General features: G+C 46.3%; 1 protein-coding gene across 4 annotated transcripts in view; it reads left to right on the top strand.

The window, feature by feature from the left end:
- Window positions 1-16378, top strand: part of ARHGAP40 (Rho GTPase activating protein 40) — a 40999-nt gene extending 24621 nt beyond the window's left edge. For 3 of the 4 annotated variants that reach the window (XM_062589003.1, XM_062589004.1, XM_062589001.1), the window contains exons 3-15: window positions 3188-3408; window positions 6419-6494; window positions 7476-7627; window positions 8230-8395; window positions 8749-8840; window positions 8964-9041; window positions 9299-9458; window positions 10230-10312; window positions 10731-10937; window positions 11017-11157; window positions 12889-13049; window positions 14103-14158; window positions 15083-16378. In XM_062589003.1, coding sequence (XP_062444987.1) covers window positions 3188-3408; window positions 6419-6494; window positions 7476-7627; window positions 8230-8395; window positions 8749-8840; window positions 8964-9041; window positions 9299-9458; window positions 10230-10312; window positions 10731-10937; window positions 11017-11157; window positions 12889-13049; window positions 14103-14158; window positions 15083-15189 — 1700 coding nt within the window. In that variant the 3' untranslated portion in view covers window positions 15190-16378. The remainder of the gene's footprint in view (window positions 1-3187; window positions 3409-6418; window positions 6495-7475; window positions 7628-8229; window positions 8396-8748; window positions 8841-8963; window positions 9042-9298; window positions 9459-10229; window positions 10313-10730; window positions 10938-11016; window positions 11158-12888; window positions 13050-14102; window positions 14159-15082) is intronic. The other variant, XM_062589002.1, reaches the window with a different exon arrangement.
- Window positions 16379-18657: the final 2279 nt, after the last annotated feature.

Here is an 18657-nt window from a genome sequence, read left to right as displayed (position 1 = left end):
AGAAGGGACACCAAAGTGATGCAGAAGATGAGCATGGGGAGGAGTCTCTGGAAAAGGCCGTGCTGTGAGATGACAGGCTGTCTGGGATACCCCGAAGGCTGCTGTGCTAGAGGCACTTTGATTACTGTGTGTGAGCCCGACCACAAGGAGAAGTTTCCCTTAACGCTGTGTCTTGATCTGGTGGGTGAGAGCTAACTGCTTAACTGGCAGCTGAAACCGGACGAACTTGAAATGATGCTGCAAGCGTTGGAGCCTTTGTACCAGGCTCTGGAAGGAAAAGCTCTGCTGGGGCCTTCTGGAAAGTGGCTTAGTCAAATGCTGCTTGCACTTTGAGCACACCGTGCAAGGAGCAGCTTGGGGACGGGGGTGCGTGCGGGAGCTGGAGCCCTCGGGCTTTCCCGCGCGGCGAGGTGGCCGCGAGGCGCCCCAGCCCCGGAGGCTCCGGCGCCGTCTGCGCGGAGCCCGGGAAGCTGCGCCCGGGCAGCAGTTCGCAGCCCCGTCCGGAGCTAGTGGGCAGCCAGTATGCAACTCTGCGGGAGAACTGGGTCAGCACAGAGCTACTGGTGCTTGCCGGCAGCCACAGCAGCAGAAGTGGGGAGGAAGGAGCGTTTTTCCCGCGATGCCAGAAGCGTAGTCCTTGTCTTTAGCTGCCTGCTGTGCAGCACGGCCACAGCGCAGGCGCGAGCCTGGTAGCGCCGTTAACAATGTTCCTGCTAGCAGCCCCACCGCTAGCCGCTCGGGGCCGTGTCCGAGGAGGGTCTGCAGAGAAGGATTTATTTACTTATTTGTTTTATTTTTTAATGTCTGGAAAGTTTTGCTGAATGCTTCATCTGAAGCTGCGTGTTTGCAGGATATTTATCTGTCCTTTAACTTTTTGGGAATGGAGCGCAATTAGTTGTGAATGTGGTTTTAGTTAGCTCGCAGTTCAAGTAGGTTTTGCAAGTGGTATTCTCTACTTCTGCCTGTTTTGTTCCCAATTGTGATGCTTTTCCAGAAATATTGCTTGTCCAGAATTTAAAGGCAAATATTAACAGCTCCCCAAATTTAAACTGGCAGCTAAACCGCTGAACTTCTGTTCTGACTGTGATCCCCCCACCACCACCTTTTCCCCTGTAAATACCCTGTTTTACTGCTGTCCTTTTGTGTTACTAAGTAAACATAATTGGGCCAAAAATATTAAATAGAAAAATCAGAATAATCTGAGGTGCTTTGGCATCAGATGGGGCTGTAGGCCTAACAAACAATAAATCAGACATCCTTCTTTACTGTTGTGTGTTAGATTAGTTTCCTGTTATGTCTGGAACTGGATATTTTCAAAATTTGCAAGCAATTAACTTCCTTTAGCTCCTGAAGACACAATAAATAGCAGAAGGCTTTTGCACTCCGTGCTTATGTGAAATTGCAGATGCATAATAAAATACATGTCCAGTGAGAATACTTAAATTGGACTAAGAACAGAGGCTGCAAAAGCAAGAGTAACCGTAAACAAGTGAGCACATCGCTGGAGACGCTCTTACGTGGTCGCTTTGTACAACTGGTCATGAGGAATGACCAAAATCTAAAACACTGTAGGAATATCGGCTGGTTTCCCAGAAGATTTCTGAAAGGAAGCAATGACTTTAAGTCCAGTTCCGCTGCTTGTAGTGTGATGCTGAAAAAGTTCTGTTTTCACGTAAATCACAAAGATATTGCGACTTCATTAAGTCTTTTCAGGCTTTATAGTGTGTTCTGTGTTCTTAAGTGCTATAATGAAATAGTGGTTTTTTCAGGAAAAAAGATTATTTCATCTCATAAGAGATGCATGGTTTTTCTTAAACTATTGATACTACAATAATAGAAACTTGCCTGCGCAGCTGTGATAATTGAGGAAATAGCAGTTTGCATTGGAAAGGAAGAGTAGGAACAAATTATTTGGTTTCAATCGGATCAGCTGTCATTTTTTCCACTATGTCCTTAGAGAAAGCTGTGCTGGAGCTGCCTGCAGTAAATGAGTACCCAGAACTGAGAAGCTGAAGGCCATGTGGCATTCACTGTAAAGCTGAAGCCACCTGTTAAATAACTACTTTTATCCTTATTTTTCAGGTAGCTGCCTTGCTCAGGGCACTTCACAACTTGCAGAAAGGACATCTAGGGAAAAACTGATACATGTTTGAAGTGCAGTGTTATGTATATTGAAGAATGGTGTGAAATTGAGCTTGTTTGAATTATGCTGCTGTTACTGTCTCCAGGCTTCTCGTGCTTTGTTTTGCAGCTGGAACAGTCTTTAATTTTAGTGGTGTTTCGAATGGGTGTAGATATTCTTAACCTGTGCATTGCTTTATAACATTTTTGCTTTTGCAGAATGACTGTATGGGTATGAATCTCCTCCCCCCAAAAAAAGTAAAATAGTGGCAATACCTACAAATAATTCTGCATATAAGTACACTGAATAAAATATATTGAATCCACCAGATCAGCGTCTGGATATTTAAAAACAAACAAAAAAAGCCCCAGAAAGCTCTTGGTTGATACCTAGGCTTGCACATAGATAAAGACAGCTAAAGGAACAGCCGGATGATTGAGGCGAGTGCAAAAGCCCTACGTACAGTGTTGTACGTTGCGCCTTCTCAGAGAGCTTTGGTCTGCGCTCCCGAAGCTGTCGGAGCCCGCGCGGGCTCCAGAGAGGTAGCGTCGTTCGTTCTGAACTTACCACGTGCTTTTGCCGCTGCTGGGGCTCCCCTTTGCAGAGAAGCCCGCGTGGAGGCAGATTTACACGGGAGCGACTGCGCTTCATGCCGTGCCCCTCCGGGAGAGCCCCCGGCGCGTTCAGCCCCTGCTGCCGTCCCCGCGTTAAATCCCGCGCGGGGCCGCACGTGTGCTCCCCTTCTGCCGGGGCAGCAGACAATATGTGCACGCCGCAGTTCTTTCGCTTTTTCCCCCCGCTCTCCTCTTCCTCACGTTGCGGGGGAGAAAGGAGTATGGACAGTGATAGCTACCTAAAGCATGTACTCCCCTGTGCTTCCGGGGCTGAGATGTCAAGAACACCCTTGGTGTCCTACCAAAGAGGCAGCTCCTTTGCAGTGATGCCCCGTTGCCACCGCCAGGCTTCTGGTTCTCTAGCCCTGCCGTGCTCTGATTGCTGTTATCCTCTGTCTTCTCACTGCGGTCTCCTCTTCTTCCTCCCACCCTCCCTGTGCCCTGCCCGCAGAGGGAGACGCTGAGGCCGAGTGGCTGCAGGATGCCGGCCTTTCCGACCTCCTTGGGGACCGGACCTCAGAAAACGACAACATCGTGCTGCTCTCCACCCTGACAAAGACCCAGGCGGCGGCTGTGCAGCGAAGGCTGGACACCTACTCCCGGTCTCGGAGGAGGAAGAACAAGCATCCTGTTCGGGATGTCCGAGACATTTTTGGAGTAGTCAGTGCTGGGGTACGTTTCTGGTTCTAGGGTTGTTGTTGTTTCCAAATAGATGGCTTGGTCTTTTGAGCTGAAACGAAGCTGAGATTGCAGAAATTCTGCATCCAGGCTGCAGCATTGAGAAAGGATGCAAAATCTGCAAATCTGTAAGCTTTCTGGAGACTGATGGAAGGATTTTTTGTAGCACCTCTAGTGCTACAGCCTAGTGGACTGTCAATGTCCTTTGAAGCCCTCTCATGTTTTCTTTATTCTAGTGACACCCGATATCATTATTAAAAAAATAAATAAAGAGAGAAAGAAAACTTGATAAGGTCAGTTCTGGTAAACTGTATTTATACAGTCCGTAATTCTGGGCGAAGGACAGCCAATGCCTTTTTTTGCTGCCAAAAACGTAACCGTTAGCTTTGCAGCTACTTTCTTGTGGCACTGCTCCTCTTTGTGGCTCGCAGTTCGAGTATCCATAATTCGTTATTCCAGTTAGCAGTCCTTGTGACTTTTGCTTTTGGTCAGGTATCCGATAGGAAGATGTTGAGCTTAACTAAGATCTCATGTTTGCAGTAGCATGAGACTTCCACTCTTAACCAGAACTGAAGACTCCTTTTACTCAGTTGGAGCCTCTTTGAAATGTCTCTCACTATAATGAGATGAATTATACTGGTCAAACAATCCCTTAAATGTGTTAAGGGAATGAGATTAGCAATCTGTAAACTGGTGCGGTTGTACTTTCTGTAACTCCCCACTGTGGAGGTGTAGATTACTCCCTCCCTTACTGTGAGTTGCACCAAGACTGAGACATGGTTGATTTGCTTTTGCAGGGCATTATTCACATTCCTGCTTGAATGGGTGACAGAAGGATGATGTTTCTAAAAATAGGAACGCTGCAAGGTTGTTTTAAATTCCTCAGTTGAAATTCAGTGTTTTTATACTTGCAGATTAAGTCTTAGCCTGTTGTATCTCTTGAAATGACTCAACTTCCTATTGTGTAGAAATGGAGGTTTTTGAGCTCTTAATCTTATGTGCTCACTCACTAGGTTGCTAATATTTGCATTTGATAATCCAGGCAACTGAGATCCTAGCTGATGTTTTAGAATGACATTTCAGTATGATGAAGGCGTATATAAAGATACTAAAACTGCCTGTTTGAATAACCTTAATTTGATCAGAAATTGAACATTTTCTGTCTTTCTCTGGCTTCGGGCAAGATCATTGGACTCCTTTCCAATAACTCGAGATCTGTTGGATTTATTCATATTTTCTTTGGCTCAGTATTACTTAAAAGCTTTGCAGTTGCTGCTGAGATCTTCTGTTGTTAGCAGAAGGCACTGAACCAAAAAGGCAATTTTTTCACGCTTGTACTTGCTCCTTTTTAATTAAAGGCGGCAAGAAAATATGTTTTAAAGGGATCTCTCTGATTACCAGTTGCTTCTTTGCTGAATGGTTATCAGCTTAACCTCCCTATTCCTTGCTAGTCTTTCCCAGCTCATGGAAGGTGGTGTTTGCCCTCTTTATTTCAGGGAAAGTGTTGGATGCTCAGCTTAGGCAAATGATGAGTGTTTTCTATTTAAACTGGGAATGCTCTGGCATGTTAGAGCAGGGCAACAGGCAACGAGTCAAGGTCTTTTACCCTTGAGTAATTCCCAAAGCAAGCCCAGAGGGAAGCAGGCTTTTAGGATAACTTTCCAGAGTGGTTTGCATTTCCCCCACCAGTTCCAAACACCTTCCATAACCATTTGAGAAAACAGGTGTTTCTGTGATGCCTGGCACGTTTTGCTCCCTGCCTTGAAATCTCTTGTCACACAAAAGGATGTTCATGACGGAGAAAATGGGTATGGAAAGGTAAAGTGTTTTTTCTCTGGTCTTGGAAATTCCTGACCTGGAACCCAGACCTGATAGCTGTTCCTTAACTATTAAATTAAATTTTGCATGATTCCTGCAACTGACTTCCTATCTCTGTGCCCAGGGATCAGAATGTTAAATGTTCCTGTAGTTCTCATACATATTCCCTTCTGCTTTTAATGCTGCTTTTACTACAAACGGAGTCTGCCTGTGGAGAAAACTGTAATAAGCAAATTAGCTTAAAGCTAGTTCGGTTCAGCCGTGACTTGAATGGAAGCACTTGCGATGTCCGTGGTCAGGCATGAAGCTGTTGGAGCTTCTACCAGAAGCTTTCTGTGTTGGGGCTGAGACTCTGATGGTGTTTGGTTTATGCTGTATACAATGGAGCTGCAGGTGCTAAATGAATTTTCTGCTTTCTTGGAAAGCTTGACAGTTGTACACCCACTTTAAATGTAGAGTGGCGCTTTTGTACAGATTAACTGTGTTATCTGGTTGCAATGACTTTGTATAGGTCTGTTTTAACTTCTAGTTCACAGGTCCCAATTCAGTGTCATGAGCAGGTTGTCAGAAAGTTGCCAACTTCTTGTAATTAGAACATAGGAAAGCATATTCTATTAGTTCTAGCAAAAAAAAAAAAAAAAGAAGTTCTTATTGGCATGCTTGGCTGCTGAATGTCTCCTTATACTTCTTCACTTGCTAGACCTGAAGAGATTAGGTTGCTATAAAGCTGGTGAAGGGAAGCTTTTGGGTGCAGAAGTCTATTCACTGTGCACTTTCTCGTGTGTCCAAATGGCAAAGATGACTCGTGAGCTTGGGCAGTGGGGAGAGCCCATGCAGTGTGACTGGTGCACAGTGATTGTTAGCCCCTCCATGCCTGAAATAAGGGGGGGATTGGGTGCTGATTGTGTGAAAACAAGAACTAGCAATTGGTTTAATGATATGGAGGTTATCCTAAATAGTGTCTATGAAATAGTCATGCGTTTTCCCTATGCCTACCACGTTCTCCAGTTATGATTCTTTCAATGATTTGTGACTCTGGAGCAGTCGTGTAGCCCTGAACTTGAGCAGTGTTTTCTTGTGCTAACAGCCAATGTTCTCAGGTGTGTTCTTCTGCCAAAATCAGGTTGGCTTGCAGTAACTTTTGTTTTGCTCTGTGTAGCTAAATGTGTCCTGGTTTATTTTTCAGGAAACAGTGGCAAAGAAAGAGGACTCCAGACCAGATCAGTTATGGCACAATCTACAGACTGCAAATGTGCAGAAACGTAAGCAGGAAGTTTTAATGTACAGTGGGTTCCTCTTAGATTAAGGAAAGAAGCATACTCTAAGAAAGAGCATCTTACCACATTTTCATGGTCTGCACACAAGCCTACACTTACTGCGACAACATTAATACCTGCATCATTTTCCATATGACAATTCTGCAGGGGATTAGAAGCTAGTTGGAAGGGCGATGCATGTTTAAGAGGAACACATAGGGTCGTTCATGATATAATGGATCTTTAATCCAGAGGGAAGAGGGCAGTGCATGTTTATACTTCAGTTGTTGACTCTGAGGTGCATTTGAAAGCCTGCTTTATTGCGTTACATGAAACGATAAGCACACAAATAAAGGCCTTGCAGTGATTTCTCAACCCGGCGGTCGTGAAGCAGGACTGGAGCGCAGAAGGGAGCTCTGCTAATCCAGGCTCTGAGCTCGAACAGCTCCAGCACCGGTATTAAAGGCTCTGCAAAGACTGCGTTACCGTGATGTAACATGTGGTATGGTGCTGCTGTCAGGGAAGGCCTTGCTTGTGGATTTTAAATACATGCGTATCCTCAGCTGTAGGTTCAGTAGACTTTTTCCTGTGTCTAGTAGTGTTAGGAGTTGCCACTCACATACCTCTTCAGGAAAGCGATTAGAAGATGCAAATAAATCACTGACAAAGCACAGTGAAATCATGTAAACACCTTAAGCAGCTGTATAGAGAGAAGTTAGCCATAGGTATGCCCTTAAATTAGAGGCTGTACACATCTTACTACTGATCTTGGTGACAGGAGCTGTAGCATTACAACTTTGAGTTAATCTTACCCTGTTGTTCAGCTACAGGACTGTGCTATGACAACAACCCTCTCACATGTTAATGTGATCTCTTTTAAAATGGTGGTCCTCCAATTTGTATCACAACTGTTCTTTTAGCTTGCTTATTTTCTATGCTTCGTTCTTTCTGGCTTCTTAAACTTAGAGATGTTTTTTTCCTGTGTAGCAGAAACCCAGGATTACTCCTGTATGGTTCGAAACCCTGGGAAAGAGGAAGCATTCAACATGGACGTTGCCTACTCGGAGCAGGCAGCTATTCTGCTCAAAGGATCGTTCCTGTCTGAATCTAGGAGGATAAAGGATGGAAATGCCCTAACTGTAAGCTCAGAAGGAATTTTTCCGATTCAAGCCTACTGGCTCCCCTCTTGTCTAGAGGAGAAGTGGAAGTTTGATTCAGTTACGTATCCAAATCCTGGAAACTTGAGATCCTCTCTGGATAGTGTCACAACAGGTCTATAGGAGGCAGATATTTTTAGACAGGCAAAGCTGTTTTCAGTGCAGTGATGAGCAAGGATAACTGAGGATAGAAGAGAGCAAGTATTTCTGTAGGAAACTAGTGATTCTAATATCTGGGCAATTTCCACTGAAAAGAGGAGAATAACTGGACTTGTGATGCTGATGGTTTTCTCCACAAATGTGCTGGGACTTCTAAAGTTCAAATAGATTAAGGTGGACATCTGACTGTCTTTAACTTAAGAGTCTTGATATGACTACAAAAGTAATGTTGGAAGCAGGGTACATTTCTCCAACTGTGAATTGGGTAGGAGTAGGAATAGTTTGGGCATTTGTTTCCTGCTGAAACAGGAGAATGAACAGATGCCTGGGTAGTGGCAAGGAGTGATAAGGATGCAAATTAGCTTGAGAAAGAAAAGGGTCAGTAGTGTTACTTGCACAAAAACTTTTTGTGTGTTTTTCTTTAGAAATTTAAGATTTCCAAGGGCAGACTAGGAGTGACCAGGATTGGAGATCTATCTGCTCAGGACATGAAGAAGATTCCCACATTGGCCCTTATTGAACTAACGGCTCTCTGTGATGTTCTAGGATTTGAGCTGAAGAGAAACAAGGCAGTAAAACTGAAAACAACAGGTTTGTTGTGCATCGTTGTAATTTTCGTGCCTTTTTTAAATTGTGACATTCTCGTAGGTCTGAACTTAAAATGTAGGAACAGAGAAGGTCTGTAAGAAACCTTGTGACAGGTGTTTTTCCTTAATCAGAACTTAATGTAGAAGTTACTGGGTTGTAACGTCAAGACCTAGTGCCACATTTATGTCCAGCTATGAAGTGTACTTGTCCTCCTAACTGTCGTAGGAGCATCTCTTCCTCTTTCTGCAGTGTCTGTGCTTACAAAAAGTGCAGTCTTAGGCTGTAGTGGTGGAGATATCCCTGACACCTGCATAAATGGTGGTACAGACTTAGAGCATATGTTATTTCTGTTGCAGAGAAAAGACTCTTTGGAGTTCCACTCAACACTCTGTTGGAAAATGACCAAAAACTGCTCCCCAGCACCAAGGTCCCTCTGTTACTCCAGGCAGTAAGTTCCCTAATGATTTTATTTGCACTTCTGATCCTCAAAGCCGGGAAGGCTTTGGAGGCTGTGATAAGGAAGGGCTGACTTCTGATCAGGATATCTAAATTCTTTTTGCCCTTTTAATAGTTGCTGTCATGTCTGGAAAAGAGAGGACTTGAAACTGAGGGCATTTTGAGAGTTTCTGGGTCCCAGACCAGAATCAAGGTATGAGCTCTCTGGTAGTGTTAAAAAAATCGTCGGAGGCAGTGAGCGTGTTGCTGATCCAGTACCTAGACTGGGTTTAAACTGAATTATCTTGTCTGCTTTCCCAGTACAATTAGAAATGTCCATTGCTGGGAAGTCAGAGGATCTGGGAGAGACTCTGCAATCTTTTCACTTGATGGTTTGCTCTCTAATACTCAGCTATAGAATTCCCAGTGTATTTTCTCCTTAAAACATAATAAATTTCTTTTTTAACATAGAGTCTAGAGCGGAAACTGGAAAGTGACTTCTATACTGGTCTTTTTCGCTGGGATGAAGTTCATCAGAATGATGTATCTGGGCTACTGAAAAGATTCATAAGAGAGCTGCCTGCTCCGTTGCTGACAGCAGAGTATCTTCCTGCTTTTGCTGCTGTACAAAGTGAGTCCCTGTTTTGGCTGCTTAGTATCAGTTGCCTGGTTTATGCTTTTCTTAAAAAGTTCTGCTGGTTTTGGGTTCTCCTGTCTAGGTGTGTTGTGATCTGATGGGAATACAGAGCAAGATACAAATTTTAGCAGGTCAGACTGGCTGTGCTGAGTGTAATAAATGCTGTAGTGCACCAATCTGAGTCTTAGTCTCCAAGAATAGGTTATATTTAAAAAAAAAAAAAAAAACGGTATAGAAACACTGTCCTGGAGTCTTGAATTATATATTCTGTCATTTGGCTGCACGGTTGCCACCATGAACTGGACGGTTTGATAAATAACCACGTGCATGCTGAGCTGTGGCATGTTGCCAGGGTTTGTGGTCTCAGCCCGTCCCAGGTGATGTAGCGTTCTGCAGACGCTTTATTTTGAGGCTTGTGTCTCAATCGATGGCTTTGAATGTGTTAAGCTAATTGTTTGAGCCCACAGCTCTTTGTGCAAGAAATGTGATGGGAATCTCTCAATGCCCTTCAAGGGCACCAAACTTGCTGGTAGACTGTGTTCACTAAAACAAATCAGTCTTCTGAAACACATGTAACAGGCATCAGAAGATGTCTATGAGCTTGGCTACTTCTATAAAGCAAGGTCTCAAATCTTAGATGACAAACACTACAATAACCTATCGCCTTTCCCCCTGCTCGCAATATACGTGACTTGGGAATGCGAGTCCCATTCTCCAAGAGCAGCATCGGAGGTTTCAACCCTCTGTCATGTTCTTTCTTGATAGATATTCCAGACCTGAAGCAAAGATTGCAAGCCCTAAACCTCCTTATTCTGATTCTGCCAGAGCCCAACAGAAACACTTTAAAGGTAATTGTACCTATTTTTGATTAACTAGAAAAACACAGTATCCTTCCATGGTTTTATTCAAGGAACTCTTAATGGCTTTTGTAAAGAGAGGTATAATTAATGTAAATCGTGTTATTTGTGGTGGGGTTTTTTTGTTTTGTGGAGTTTTTTTTCCTTTTTTACTGACTTCAGAATGGAAACTCATTATAGGGGGAGTAGGCAAATCCCAAGCCTGGGCAGTGAGTGTGAGCTGTAAGCGCTGGCTGTCCTTATGAGATTAGAACTTGACCACAGCACTTCCTGACTGGAATACAGGATTTGCTCCTCGATATCTAGAAATGATGCTAATCAGGTGGTCTCTCCAGTAAATACCGCGCTAGTTTTTCTGAGTATTACTGGTAATGAATATCTTAAAGTCCAATCTCTTCCTCCACCTTAGGCTCTACTTGAATTTCTCAGCAAAGTGGTTGCCAGGGAGAACAACAACAAGATGAACCTCTGGAACGTTTCCACAGTCATGGCCCCGAACCTGTTCATGCACAAGGGGCTGCCGAACAAGATCCCGGAGGGGAAGGAGAAACAGCTGGCGGAGGGGGCAGCTGATGTCGTGCGGATGATGATCCATTACCAGGATCTGCTCTGGACGGTGAGTTGCACAGGGGTTTTGTTGTATGGTACTCATTTCTGCCCAATTTGTTTTAATTTCTATTTTCTCCCTTGTCCAGGTCTCCTCCTTTTTGGTAGCTCAAGTCAGAAAACTGAATGAGAGCAATAGCAAAAGGTACCAGTTCTGTGACAAGCGAATAAAAAATTTGTTGCGGAAGATTCATGCTGATAAAGACAAGGTGGAAAAGAACCAGGCAGAGGTAAGTTAGGGCTTGAAACACTGGGCCCTCTCATAGCAGGGTCGAGCACTTTCTCCTTATAAGTCCCTTCGTGAGAACTTGAAAGTCCAAGCAGTGTTACCTCTTATAAAGCAAGAGGCAGAACGTCTACAGAACCACGAGAGGAAGCTTCCCAAACTCCTCTTGCTAGTTTGTGGCAAAAAAAAAATTGATCCCAACACCCAGTGCACTAAATACTTTTCAGACAGCAGAATATGTGGTTAAGATGCCGCATGCTTGTGGGAGGAAAGGGAGGGAAACAGGACCAGAAATGCATGTCATCACCTTGTGCTAAGGGTGGATTTTGCATGACTGTAGATGTCTGGTGTATTTGGACAGATGTGTCTGCTGTGATAAAGGCAGACTTGCTTTCAGCAGGAACTCCAAAGAGATATTTTAGACTTACAGTAGTGTAAAAGGTGGTGTTTTTTTTTTTTTTTTTTTTCTTCCCTCCATAATGCTGCTGATCTGTGTGGGAGGGTTTGAGAACAAGGTTCTCCTCACTCAATATGAGTTAAATAACTTCCCTAATAAATGAAAAAGTGCTATTCCATCTTTTTCATATTGGTGCTAACAGATGTTTAACAGCAGCTAGTACCAGATTTGTTTGAGGGTTAAAGCTGGGAGAATATTCTTGGGGTCATTCTGATTTATTTGCTTTTTTCAGTTTGCTTTTAACTGAATTGGTGAAGGTTTGTAGTGGCTAGGGTATGTTATACAGTACTGAGTTTAAAGTAGGATATAACGGTGGTGGTGCAGCTGGGATGATCCAGGGATATGAGCAAGAAGAAATCTGCAGGCAGAAGTAATACATTGAGGACTTAGACTCTTCTTCAGGTCTGCAGTCTAAGTTCTCACGAGCCAGTGTGTTCCCCTCCTTCCCGTGCAGGCTGGGCTACTGAGGTGATGCCTGCCTAAACCTTGCCTCATTGAGGCTGCATGTTACACTTGAGGAGGTGCTGTCGTTTTGGAGAGGACAGTTGCCGCTTATGCAGTGGAATAGATGCCTCAGTAGTTGTGAGGCACTGGTAGCCCTGTTCGAACAGTCTCGGTGGGGCTGAGCGCCGTTTTGTTGCAGAGGATTTGGGTTTGCAAAATTGACTTGTTCCAGTTTGGAGTAAATTAGTTCAAATTCTTCACAAGAATTCTGAAAGTGTCCTTTTAGGGTTAATGAAAATAGTTTTGACAAACAGTACTGGAACTCTGTTCTCTAATATTCCAGTTCTTCCATTTCAAAACGACCTCTGGTTCTAAAATTTTTGGTAGTGTGTATAATACAATTTAACTGTCTAAATTTCTTATGTTCTTTAAATGAATTCTGGAAGCGCTGGTCAGACTTGTGCAAAAACAGTGTGTTGAAATTTATTTTGACAAATCCTGGTTTCCTTGAAGCTTGTGTTCCTCTTCCTAGTGCCAGTGCCGCGTGTGAACAGCAGGGAGCACCAACGCACGCTCTGGTGAAGATCGGTGCTTTTCGCCCCAAGCACAGTGCTGAGGCACACTTGATTTGTTTATAATGTTCACCCTGATGCTTTTATAACCCTTCCACCGCGTAGCATGTGTGGAGTAAGAAACAAACACAAGTCTCTGAGCAGCAGTTTGGTTCTTTACGCTCTCCAATCTAATTTGAAATGTGATATTTTAGTTGATACCAGGGAGTCTGTCTAAATTTAAGCGCGTTGTCCTTTTTGCCGCTTTGCCTTTCTTGCTCAGCCTTCCAAGATCGTGAAAGTCCACGCTTCTCTCCTCCTGAAGGACTCGCTCGAGGTGCATTTGAACAACGCAACCAGAGTTGCTGATGTCCTGAGGCAGTTTCAGAAGAACCTCTGCCAGAACGGTTGGAACATTGTCAATACCGTCAGCCTCCTCAAGTGGTAAGTGGTTCTCCCTGCTATTAAAACAGGCAGACAACCCACAAAACGGTGTTGCTGCTGTGTGTTTTCTGTGTTGTGGCGGAGCTGAGGTGGTGGCACAGGGAGCAAGGAGGAGGCAGTCCTCCACCTCTCTGTTTGCAACTTTGGAAACAGCGCATTGGGTGGAGCAAGGAAACACTAGCTCAGCTGAGCAGCTCCATCCTTGTACCCAGGCTGTCAGGAATTTGCTAGTCTCTGGTCTGCTGGAAGACAGGTGAACTCTAGCAGTAAGCCCAAAGCCTTCCTGAAGGGAAGGGAAAGTGAAATAACACTGCCCTGGAAAACAAAGTCTTCCTCCCCCTCCTAGAGGGAAAACATCACTACCTGTACAAACTACTTTCCTGGAGCAGCATTTCCAACATGCCTGTGTAAAGTAGGGGGTTCCCAAGTTAGCTCCTCTGCCCAATGTTTACTTGGGGAAAAAAAACCCTCAAAACAACAATAAAACCCCCTCAAACTGAAAAAAACTCTCTCCCCCTACCCCTTTGCATACATGTAGGTATTCAGTAGATGGGGTGTTAATGCCTCTGCTGAATGTGGGAGATGCTCAGAGGTGGAGGGAGGATGTGCAGTTGGCTGAATGTGGGTCAGCTGGGAGCTAGCATCCCACTGACAGGCCGCTACAGCTGCTGAGCTCTTCCTGCAGATGAGCTTCACCTGAGCAGGCATCAGCCCGGAGGAAAGGGGCTTTCAATGGACTTTGGTATTTACTTTGGTATATGATATTTGTGCCATTTGTCTTCTTGCTGAGAAGTTAGTGTCCACATACAGTGTGCACCTCACTAGTAGTGAGGAATATCTGCCTTGCTTCCTCCCCTGCCCCCTGCAATTTTGGTGGCGGTTCCAACAGTTTTCCTGTGCAGGAGGATCAGCAAGGTTGCTGTGCTGTAGCCTGTAGCTTCCTTGACTACTGCTGGCCTCCAAACCATGAGTGACTTCTTTAGAAGCAAGTGACAAAACCGCCAGACCTCCCTCTGACAGATCTGTCAGCTTTAATGTGTTTTCTTTCTGCAGCAACAACTCTGTGGAGTCTACAAACCTGTTCCTGTATGAAGTGGGAGGCAACATTGGTAAGGCTAGGTGATAACAGATATAAAGAATTTACTGTCCAGTACTTTTGTCTAATTCATGTTAGGGAATTATAAGGAGGTTCAGATTTGGAGGGAATCCTGAAAATTAGAAGAAAAATCAAAAAGCTTGGGTTAACCTCACCCACAGTGAACAGCATCTGCCAAACCACCTGTGTGCTGTCCATGTAGTCTGCCATCACTGCAAAGCTTTTATAGGGCAAATGTGTGGGAAGGTTGAAGCTTGAACTTGCATTAGTGTTGCACACTTTTGGATTGTATTCAGAAGAAGCCTCTCAAGGAGGGTGGAAACTTCAGCGTCCCAAATTCTTGATCAGAGACATATAATGCTTTTTGGTGGGTGGAAATTTCTTAAACCATCTGGTCAAACAAGATGATCTTAATTAGTCACTACTTTCCTCTTGTGAAGTAAGGTAATGCCATCAAATGAGGAGGAGGCTGAAGTTATATGATCGTAGCACCAGAATGGAGCAGGGGGTCTGAAAATGGAAATGAATCCTTATGCCCTGCTGTGGCTGTAAACCATCAGCAACTTGAGCAGTTTGGATGCCTCTTGGTATTTCTCATAGTATCAACAGAAGAAAATGTCCTTCTGAATGGAAACAGTTCACTCTCTTCTACTGGTTTTGAACACTAACATATGCCATAACTGTCTTTGAGTGCTAAAGTTTCTGGGTTAAAGTTATTAGGTATTAAAGTGTTTTTTAAATTTTTTATTTTACAAAGGTCAAAGTTTGATCTTATGATCTTAAAAACGTTTATTTTGACATTTTTTTTTCAGATTGGCAGAAAAATGTCTGAATGATGGTAATATTGAAATGGATGTGAACAAATACCAGTTTTAGGAAAAACTGTGAGGAAAAACAGTGTTTCTTTTATCCTCAGTCTGAATTTCTGTTTTGATAGGTGAGCACTGCCTGGACCCAGACACTTACCTCTTAGACCTGTACCATGTCAATCCCCATGCTGAATGGATAATTAAGCAAAACCCATCTTATCCTCGGATGTTTTAAGGGAAGCATGAGCGAAACAAAGCGTTTGGATTTGGAAGGCAAAAGAGACGCTACAGAGACTTGCCTGCGTGTTAAGAGCAGAGTTGGTAACCAGCAAAAATTATCATTACGTGGCAGAATTTGCGAAGGGTGTGATTATTTAAAAAGAAAAAAAAAAACTAAAAAACTGCAAACAAAGCTGCAGGAATTGGGCAATAAGGATGGAAGGTGAGAGGAGAAACTTGAAAATCGTAGAACACATCTGTTCCTTCTGGATTTGCCCTTTCATCCGTGTTTTGGAGGAGAGACAGTCGAACGCCGAAGCGGTACTGAAGGCGTCCTCGGTAAGATCCTCTGCTGACTGCTGTGCATCACCAGAGTAAGCTGTGAGTTTTGCTCTTCAGATACTGCAGTTTCCTCTGAAGAATGAAGGAGGATGCGTGTAAGAGGCCGGATGTGGTGCGAAGCTGGCATCCTGTAATTAATGGGGGCAGTCAAATACGCCCGCGCAACACACACAGTGTCCAGCAAAAACAGTTTTGCTGTCCGTGATGGAGGGAAGCCGCCTCCGCCTTCTTTCAAACGCGGCGTTTGAAAAGCGGGGCCTGTCCCGTGCAGTGCCGCTGGCGACGCGCGGCCGCCCGGCTTACCGTCGATGAGGGCGAGGCAAGCGTGCTTTTTGCTGGCGATTATTTTTACAAAACCAATGTAAGAAGGGATAACTGAGGAAAGACTCTAATCGGAGGTTGCTAGTCAGACCTGGCCACACGAACGAAACTCCTTTCCGGAGGGCTCTGTGTGAAAGCGTCCGATTAAAAACATCGACCAGAACAAACACCGAGCCGCGTCCGGCCGAAACGAGGAGGTCGGCGCGCGGGAGCGTGTGCGGCGGCTCGCGGCGGCGGGTGCCGAGCCGCGCGCTCGCGCGAGGGTCCCGCGGCGCGGCCCAAGGGGCAGCGCGGGAGCCCCGCTCCCCTCCGTGGCCGCGCCGTGACGGCTCGCGCGAGGGTCCCGCGGCGCGGCCCAAGGGGCGGCACGGGAGCCCCGCTCCCCTCCGTGGCCGCGCCGTGACGGCTCGCGCGAGGGTCCCGCGGCGCGGCCCAAGGGACGGCACGGGAGCCCCGCTCCCCTCCGTGGCCGCGCCGTGACGGCTCGCGCGAGGGTCCCGCGGCGCGGCCCAAGGGGCGGCACGGGAGCCCCGCTCCCCTCCGTGGCCGCGCCGTGACGGCTCGCGCGAGGGTCCCGCGGTGCGGCCGGGGGGCGGCGCGGGAGCCCCGCTCCCCTCCGTGGCCGCGCCGTGACGGCTCGCGCGAGGGTCCCGCGGCGCGGCCGGGGGGCGGCACGGGAGCCCCGCTCCCCTCCGTGGCCGCGCCGTGACGGCTCGCGCGAGGGTCCCGCGGCGCGGCCGGGGGGCGGCACGGGAGCCCCGCTCCCCTCCGTGGCCGCACCGTGACGGCTCGTGCGAGGGTCCCGCGGCGCGGCCCAAGGGGCGGCACGGGAGCCCCGCTCCCCTCCGTGGCCGCGCCGTGACGGCTCGCGCGAGGGTCCCGCAGTGCGGCCGGGGGGCGGCACGGGAGCCCCGCTCCCCTCCGTGGCCGCGCCGTGACGGCTCGCGCGAGGGTCCCGCGGCGCGGCCCAAGGGGCGGCACGGGAGCCCCGCTCCCCTCCGTGGCCGCGCCGTGACGGCTCGCGCGAGGGTCCCGCGGCGCGGCCGGGGGGCGGCACGGGAGCCCCGCTCCCCTCCGTGGCCGCGCCGTGACGGCTCGCGCGAGGGTCCCGCGGCGCGGCCCAAGGGGCGGCGCGGGAGCCCCGCTCCCCTCCGTGGCCGCGCCGTGACGGCTCGCGCGAGGGTCCCGCGGCGCGGCCGGGGGGCGGCGTCCCTGGAGGCGTTTCTGAACGCCGTCGGATGCTTGTCGTCACGTGGCGGAAGCAGGGCGGCCCCACACGCGTGTATTCAAAGTATTTCATTTGCCGAGTCCTAGCTGAACTAGTGGCAATCGCCAGTATTATTTCTTTTGTTTGACTGAACTTGTTTCCACTGCAGTCTGAACTGTCTTCTCTGTGTTTTGGGGGGTTTTTGTTGTTTTTTCCCGTCTTCCCCCGGCTGATACGTAGCTCTCCGTGTCCGTCCGTGTGGTTCAGCCCTGGGTGCCTAAGGTCCTTGAGAAGCAGGTGGCCATCTGTGTTCTTTCTAACCCGTTGTGAATACGGCGAGTGTGACGCTCATGTCTGGAAACGTTGTGCGTGTTACAGCCTGTCTCCGGTTTGACTGTGATGGTGCAGATGCACTGATGCAAGGGGTCATCTTCACAGCTGTCTTTTTCAGGGGCATGATAGCAACTTGAAGGGAGAAAAAAAAAAAAAAAAAAAACTGAACAGCTAATCCAGAACCCCAATGTCAAGACTTGCTGGCATGCCTCTGTTTTATAGGGCTTAAACAGTGCCAAAAAGGGCCTGACTGTTTTTGTTGAGGATGCGTGTGCTGTGTCTCTCTAAAGATCAAGCTGCTCTAAAATTGGGCATTAAAAATTGAAGGTACCTATTCACTAATCACTCCTGAAAATCTTTGTTGCAGTGATGGAGCTTAGCAAAGAGTGAATGCCAGAAATGGGATACTTAGTTTTTTTTTTTTTTTTTTTTTTTTTTTTTTTTTTTTAAATATACAAGAGTATCATTAGAAAAAAAATCAGTGGGAGAGAAAGAAGGAGCTGTTCCTGCTCAAAGATGCTTTTTCTTTTTTTTAGTTTTGTAGGGATGAAATGCAAGTTACATGATATTGAAATTGTTTTAAAAATAAAATTTTAAATTTTATTTTTAAGTACATTGACCTCAGTACATATGAGGGGGAAACGCTACATCACTGCTTCTGTGAACAACAGACCTGAGGGGTTTTTTTAGAGCACCAAACAATGTGAATCAGTGCTGTGAAAAACAATGCTGGTGGGAGAATCTTCTGAGACAAGTATCTGTTCTCCCTTTTGAAAGGAAAGGTAAAACAATCATCTCTGTCCAGAAGGTGAATATGCTTTTTTAAAAATTTTTATCTTTCCTAACTTTGTACCAAAATGCAAGGATGAATTTGGAACAGTGTCACTGATGTGCAACCTGCTTTTGAATGCTGGCTTTTAATAACTATTTTTTACAGATTTTTAATGCTGTATTTAAAATCCATTTAATCAATGAAACAATAAAAAATACAATGAAAGCTCTTGGCTCCTGTGTTGTTGTTGGCTGAGGACGGGCGGGACCGTGAACAGCGTGGCATCCAGGACCACAGGCCTGCAGGATTTGTCTCCTTAGGTCTGAGGAGGGGGATGTTCCTGGAGTCTAAGTGAACCTGACAACGGCATTTCATGTTATGGCTCCAGTGAAATTATGGCTCCAGTGAAAGTCCCCGTTGGACGAGCGTGCAAGATAGCTATGAAAGAGCAATGTCGGGGGAGAAGGAAGAGCAGGAGGTTAGGGGCTGGTTTAGGAAGCCCGAAGGAA

Source organism: Rhea pennata, chromosome 16 (assembly GCF_028389875.1).
Source record: "Rhea pennata isolate bPtePen1 chromosome 16, bPtePen1.pri, whole genome shotgun sequence".
NCBI classification, from domain to species: Eukaryota; Metazoa; Chordata; class Aves; order Rheiformes; family Rheidae; genus Rhea; species Rhea pennata.
This window is presented reverse-complemented; position numbering and strand designations above follow the sequence as displayed.